The sequence below is a fragment of the Onychostruthus taczanowskii genome, unplaced genomic scaffold (assembly GCF_017590055.1).
Source record: "Onychostruthus taczanowskii isolate IOZ18803 unplaced genomic scaffold, ASM1759005v1 scaffold3, whole genome shotgun sequence".
In the NCBI taxonomy this organism is placed as follows: Eukaryota; Metazoa; Chordata; class Aves; order Passeriformes; family Passeridae; genus Onychostruthus; species Onychostruthus taczanowskii.
The window spans coordinates 15680672-15688039 of NW_024500349.1; the positions used below are offsets into that span (position 1 = coordinate 15680672).

General features: G+C 40.5%; 1 protein-coding gene across 3 annotated transcripts in view; it reads left to right on the forward strand.

Moving 5' to 3' along the window:
* Positions 1-7031, forward strand: part of LARP4B (La ribonucleoprotein 4B) — a 53985-nt gene extending 46954 nt beyond the window's left edge. For all 3 annotated transcript variants that reach the window (XM_041408371.1, XM_041408368.1, XM_041408369.1), the window contains 4 exons: positions 140-304; positions 4394-4515; positions 5149-5260; positions 5804-7031. In XM_041408371.1, the coding sequence (XP_041264305.1) occupies positions 140-304; positions 4394-4515; positions 5149-5260; positions 5804-6085 (681 nt within the window). In that variant the 3' untranslated portion in view covers positions 6086-7031. The remainder of the gene's footprint in view (positions 1-139; positions 305-4393; positions 4516-5148; positions 5261-5803) is intronic.
* The last annotated feature ends 337 nt before the right edge of the window (positions 7032-7368 follow it).

The following is a 7368-nucleotide window of genomic DNA, read 5'->3' on the forward strand; positions in this document are numbered from 1 at the left end:
TCTGTGTTTTTTGGGGGATGAGATGGGGGAGCCTTCTCCAGGGGTTTGTTGATACAAATTGCGTGCAAAATACAGTTTAGAGTTGCATATCTTTTCTGTCATCTAGCGCAGTAACCCCGACATGGTATTTCTATTCCAGAGAGGCCAAACACAGTCTCCACCACCCCCAAAACCTCCATCTCCCAGCTTTGAATTGGGTTTATCTAGCTTTCCTCCATTACCCGGGGCTGCTGGCAATTTAAAGACTGAAGACCTGTTTGAAAACAGACTGTCCAGCGTGGTAATAGGAACATCAAAAGAAAGAGTGAGTAGTGAATGTTCATTTTTGTTGGGAAAACAAAGAATTGCATAACTGTTGTTTTCTGATTTGGTGGTCTAGACATGGAAAAACTTGTGGGTTGACACGGGTTGTAAGAAATGTTCTTAAAAACAGCTGTCAAATGATGTGCTGCTGCCTTCTTCACTTATATCTTAGAATTTGTTGGTTATTCTCTTTGAAATGGTGTAGAATATGGGCACCAGTTTAATAAGTAGATGTTAATAGCAGAGATTAGAAAATATGCTCTTTGCTGTATATAATTGCCTCAGGCTTTTTGATAGACTCAGGTGAAAAGTATGTGATACATTTTCCCTGCTGCTTGAAAGTAAGACTTCTGAGTTATATATAAAACACTTTAAAGTGACAGAGACAAACTTCTAAGCACCAAAATAAAGAAGCTGCCTACATAATCTCAGTACACTAGGCATCATAGCTGGAACAAGAACTGCTTCCAAAACCAGCTGGATCCCAGTGTTGTCTTGTCAAATTGCTCAGAAAGATAAAAATACACCAGAATAACTTGGCAACCACTGCTGTATAGATGTAGTAGAGATGCAGTTGAAAATTAATGTTCAGTAGTTTTTCATAGATTTCATTCTTAGAACTGTCTCTGCTGTGCCATCTGTGAGTGACAGTATGTTCTCCTCCAGCAAGACTCACTTAACCCTCTGCACTGTGGAGCACTCTGGGCTGTGAAAGTCTGTATTGGCTTTTTTTTGATGGCTCAGATTTAACTTGTGTTTTTCTAGCTGTACCACAGCTGAAGAAGTTAAGCCCTGGATTAGCAGTGCAAAATGACACAGTGAACCACTGCAATCTCTGTCTTCTCCTGCAATAAGTTTGGTTTAGAATGTTTTCTTTGGTGCCCATGTGTCAGGGGTTAGTAAAGAAAGGGGGAGACAGCAGGGCAGCCTGCACCCGAGGCAGTGACTGTACAGAGAAGCCATCTACTCTGTCTCCTGCAAGCGGTAGGAGGGGCTGCTATGTTCTAGGGTTGCATTTAGGGGGAATGTGCAGTTCAGAGCCATGGTAAGAGCAGTGTTTAACTTACTGTCAGCCAGTACTACAGATGGTAGGCTGTTCTTGGCTAAGATCTATTGATTATGAAGTATTTTACCTCTGTTACTTACAAAATGGTTTTTGGCTATTGTATTTTAGGTTTTACATATGATTCCAGCACTTGCTTTTAATTCTGCAGCTGAAACCCCTTTGTTCCCCCATTACAGATCTAGTACTTGCTTTTTACTTACGGTAAAGGACTTAGACTTCGCTCCTGTAGAGGCAGTCTTCCTATCAGTCAGGCACTTAGGCTTTGTGATACTTGCAGTGCACTGTCACCTTAAAAAGCATCCCTCCATTTACCAGTTTCATTTTCCAGCGTACAGGAGTTATTCTGTACCATTGTGTGGAAAAAAAGGGATTGTGCTGCCTTTCCTTGTTGGCCTTTAAATAAAGAGTAAGATAACAGCAGCTGGCTCCAAAGAGCGATTGTGTTCTGCTACGAAGCTGTTTGAGCTAACATTGGTCTTGCCAGTGTATACAGGCTGCTTTTCACCTTGATCTCAATGTTTTTTCATGTCACTTGATGTGGTGTTACAAAGCACTGAAGTTACACAGTGCTTCCCTTAGTTTCATATAGATGGGCAAGTCCAGTGTATGGAAGCTGAGGGGACTAAAGGTCTATCATTTCCAGCAGTTGTTATGCAAGCATCGTATCTTTATGCTCTTTGCTTAGTGATGCTCTTCTAGATGTTTCTCTGGGGAATGGCAGGTAATAATCATCCCACATTTTGTAACTAGGAAGTGCAGCATTGTCAGATCAAGGGCTGAGTGTTTTGGCAAGGAAAAGCTCTTGCGTGTCTGCTTGACTTGAAGCTGTTCACACTTAACCGTGTACCTACAAGTTCTGATGCACTTGGGTCAGAATGCTCAGCAGCTTGCAATTTCAAGCCTTTGCACACACTATTACAGTAAATAAAAGCTGTTCTGTTATTTCTAAACATCCACCTTTTGCAGTCTTTTACTTTGAATCAAACTAGGCTTAGATCTACTGCAGTAATCTGTGCTGTCTGATTTGCAAACAGGGCCATCAAATACCATTTTCCTTTATAATAGCAACCATAGGAGTCTTAGAGTTTATGCCCTTTTGAATGGTGACTTGGCTGGGAGAAAAGGAGGGTTATAGTCTTCCTTCTGAGCTTGTGTTCTCCCATTGCTTCCCCTTCTGCATACCAGAATCTCTTTGGGTTTTGGAGTTTTTATGATGAGACATAGCACCCTTTGAAACAAACAAAATGTTATAAATGTGAGATATGTTTTTCTGGGTACAGAGTTGTCTTTCCTCAAATTTCCTCAAATTAATGCATGCATCTTGAACCTATTTGGCATTTATCTGGAAGCACAGTATCACTTGGCACTAGCAGAATCTTTTGAGGGCTATGAAAAAAGCCTCTGCTTGATAGCAAATCATTATATTGGATGATATAGAAGTAGAGGTTTGAAGAAGACAGTTCTTAGTGCACAGCACTAGGAGACACTTGTCTTCATAGGCTGCCTGAGGTTATATGAACAGGTGCAAAGCCTACTTTGTCACCAGCAGGTGCAGAATTTCCAGGTGGGAAGAAGTCCAGTCACTAGTGGTATTCCCCAGGGCTCAGTATTGGGACCAGTCTGGTTTAATAACCTCATTGGTCATCTGGACCAGGTGATGGAGGGCACCCTCAGTAAGTTCACAGACAGCACTAAGTTGGGCAGGAGTGTTGATGTGCTGGAGGGCAGAAGGGAAAGGTCTGCACAGGGGTCTGGACAGACTGGATTGAAGGGCTGAGGCCAGTTGTGTGAGGTTCAGTAAGGCCAAGTGCTGGGTCCTGCATTTGGGTCACAGCACCTCCAGGCAGTGCTACAGGCTGGGGACAGAGCAGCTGGAAAGTGGCCTTGTGTGAAGGGACCTGGGGGTGCTGGTTGACAGCAGCTGAACATGAGCCAGGTGTGCCCAGGTGGCCAGGAAGGCCAGTGGCATCCTGGCCTGGATCAGCAATAGTGTGGCCAGTGATTGTCCCCCTGTCCTGGGCACTGGTGAGGCTGCACCTGGAATCCTGTGCTCAGTTTTGAGCCCCTCAGTACAAGGACACTGAGGTGCTGGAGCGTGTCCAGAGAAGGACAGTGGAGCTGGTGAAGGGTTTGGAACACAAGTTACGAGGAATAGCTGAGGGAACTGGGGTTGTGTAACCTGGAGGAAAGGAGGCTCAGGGGATACCTTGTCACTCCTTACAGCTGCCTGAACAGAGGTTGTAGCCAGGGGGGGGTTGGTCCCTTTTCCTAGGCAACCAGTGACAGGACAAGAGGAAATGGCCTCAAGCTGTGCCAGAGGAGGTTTAGGTTGAAAGTCAGGAATTTTTTTTTACTGAAAGGCAAGCTGGAACATGCTGCCCAGAGAAGTGATGGAGTCACCACCCTAGGAAGTGTTCAAGAAATGACCAGATGTGGCACTTAGTACAGTGGTCTAGTTGACAAGGTGATGATTAATTAAAGGTCTTCTCTAACCTTAATGATTCAAAGTGATTTTGTCATTCAGATATGTCCCAAAGGGACCTGAAGCTTCTAACTTCTTGGGAAATAACCACATCTGTCTGTGTTTCCAAATAAATGTAAAGGAAAAAAATAACATATTCATTACAATATATATATTGGTTCCTTAACCCTAGGAAGGTGTTCAAGAAATGACCAGACATGGCACTTAGTACAGTGGTCTAGTTGACAAGGTGATGATTAATTAAAGGTCTTCTCTAACCTTAATGATTCAAAGTGATTTTGTCATTCAGATATGTCCCAAAGGGACCTGAAGCTTCTAACTTCTTGGGAAATAACCACATCTGTCTGTGTTTCCAAATAAATGTAAAGGAAAAAAATAACATATTCATTACAATATATATATTTGTTCCTTCTATACCTTCCTATAGTCAATTTACCAGTATAAATCAAACTATGAAATGTTTCCTGGTTGTGCTAATTTTCAGGCAGACCATATTAATTGGATATTTTGATTGTCTTTCTGTGCCTTTTTTCCTCCTTCAGAACATTAATGTGGATGCAAGTACAAACACTATTCCATCAGGAATTCCTCGAGAGCCGTTACCAGTTCCTTCTACATTGCCCAGGACCTTTGAAAGGTCTCCTTCGCCACCCCAGCCTACTGAGTAAGCACTTAATTACATGGGTATAATTATTCTGCTCTGCATCACATTTGCATTTTCTTTCATCAGGCAGAACAATGTAAATAGCTATTAAACTTTTAATCAATGGAAGAAGTAATATTTTGTTGTACTTGTAGTAAAGGCAATAAAGCTTAATTTCTGAACAATATCATAATAGTGATTCAATCATAATAGTCATTTAGCAGAAGAAAATTTAGTGTTGTGGTTTAGTTTCTGTGAGTAGAAGAAGTTTAATGAATACCTTACTGTCTTGTATTTAGATAGCTTTGAAACAGAGAGAGTAAACCCATGGCCCTGTAGGCAGCACTGATGTCCATACCATAAAAAAAGTTTTTTAGTAACACTTTATTTGGAACCTGCAAATCAAATAGCTGAGTAACTAAATGCTATTAGAACATGACAAATTACAGGTAGCGTCACACTGCACAGGAATATATTTTTTTCTATTTTTCATAGCATTTTTGAATGCAGTGCTAGTCATCATGTGCTAGGCAAATTATAGCTTTTTATAACTACTTGCAGTCACACTCAAACTTTTTAGACCTATTATTAAATCATTCATCTGTCCTGAAGTTTCACTTTTCATGAGCCTTGCTTCCTGCTGGATGATTACAGGGACTCCAAAGTTGTGGATAAACAGCAGAGAGAGACACAGAGTACAGAAAGACTTTCTTCTTCCACTCTGAGTACTGCATGTAAATCGGTACAAGTCAATGGGTCTGCCATAGTAAGTGACCTTATTATTCACTTTTTCTTAATGAGCCAGTTTGCATTTAACAGAATATTTATTGCTACCCAGTGTTGCCTAATCATGTGAGCCCAGCATCCTAGAATTTGTCCAGCAGCTTTAGATTTGCTTATTGGGCTTCACAATTACTTGCATGATAGAATTATGCAATTAACAGTGCAAAAGAGATGTCCTTATCTGAATCCTGTTCTTGGTAGGATCCTTGAGGCAGAAGTATTAATACATATGTTGATATTGAAACCAGAGTATTCATTGTGTTTCAACTGGTTTAGAGTTTGAAAGGGAAGTATTTTGTCCTATGCCTATACCCCGTTTTTCTGGCACGCTGTTTTACATTTTACCTTTTCTTCAGCTTTATTGGCTATGCAACTTTTGTGAACTTCATACTCAAGCCCTCATCTGCATATTTAAGTGCAGCAGTCTTTTGGGACAAGAACTTCACCCTTTTTTGTTCATAAGAGTATTTTTTTTTTCCTCAGGATGCTTTCTTTAACTCTGTCCTGTTTGTTTCTGATTTCCTAGGAACTGCGAAAACCTAGTTATGCGGAAATTTGCCAGAGAACAACTAAGGATCCTCCTACATTGCAACCCCAGAAAGAACAGAAGCCAAACACTGTAGCATGTGGGAAAGAAGAAAAAAAGCCCACAGAAACAATAGAGAAAAACAGAGAACCTCCTCCTGCGAAGTCACATCCTGGACAACCCAAAGACCAGAGAAGACAGTCAGGACGCAGATCGTCCCCTCCAGCCGTTGGCAAACGCTTAAATAAAGAACAGAGTACCCCTCCAAAATCTCCTCAGTGAAAACAACACCTGGGAGGGATTTGAGAAGAGGTCTGTTTCCCACAAATTAAACCCATGTTCCCACTAAGATACCTGAGAATGAGTTGCTGGTTAGGAGCTTGCAGTGATACAAGGCATGTAACAATGCCTGCAAGTTATTTTTTTGTGAAATACTTTTTCCCCCTCTTGAACAAGCATTCTATTTTTCTGGGTATTTCTGGATAGTTGTTCTAAACCTTACATTTAGATTGGTGCTTAATTGGAGGTGAAGCTTAGTGTGATTTTTTTTTTTCAAGGTGTAAAATATTTGTCTTTAAAAAAAAATCAACTTTTTATTAAGCCTCTCTGTGGCTGTGTGAGTGCAAGCTCTGTATAGTGAGTTTTTTCTAAACTGTTAAGCAGAAACATGCTGCTGCAATATTTTTAATAAACTGGTCTGCAAGTACATATCTAAATTAGTGTCCAAAAGACTGATAATGGCAGCTAGTGTGTAGAGTGCAAGAAAGTAGATATATTTTACAAATTAGTATGTGACCTTGAAGATTTTTTTTATTGGGCTGCTGTACTAAGTGTCAGCAAACAACCTTGCACTTTTAGGTTAAATGAGTAGCTGTTTCTAGCATTTTTAAAAACTTAATCTTTTTTTGATGTTTTGCACACACAAAATGAATTCTAGGGCACCATAGCAGTCTTTCTGAAATATTTCCTTTTATGACTTACTGCAAGCAAGTAACCATCTTCTCACTCCAGAATAAAACTGATGTTATAATTTGCAAATACAAAGCACATTGTGAATAGAAAGAATCAAGTCTGTGAGCTTCTATGGTGGTGAAGCCTGTTAGTGGATGTTATCAGGAGAAAGCAGAGTAGCCTTCTTGTGATAACCTTAGCTTCCCTGTGCTTGTAAGGGAGTTAACTGAGTCAGCGCTGTATATTCTGGTTACCCCTGTGCTCTGTGTAGACTTTTTTTTAAAATTCTGCCCCAAGTGCTCTTTGAAAGAGTTCATATCTTAGTCAGCCTTGTGTTGACATCTTCCTGTAACTACGAGCATTGGCATACGGATTTAAATTTTTCAAGACGTGAGATAATGGTGTTTGTTTTGTGTGGTGGAGGAAGAGATCCCTGATGTTTACCTCTGGGATGAGGTTTCTCACACTTATTTACTTTAGAAGTGATGCGCTTTCTGAAGGACAAGGATGCACTAAATTAGCAAGTTTCTAATAAAGTTGAATATAAATTATTTTTGTTTTAAAATGCCTAAAGCTTTTCTTTAAGTGTTTAAACTGCAGGAAGTTCAGACAAA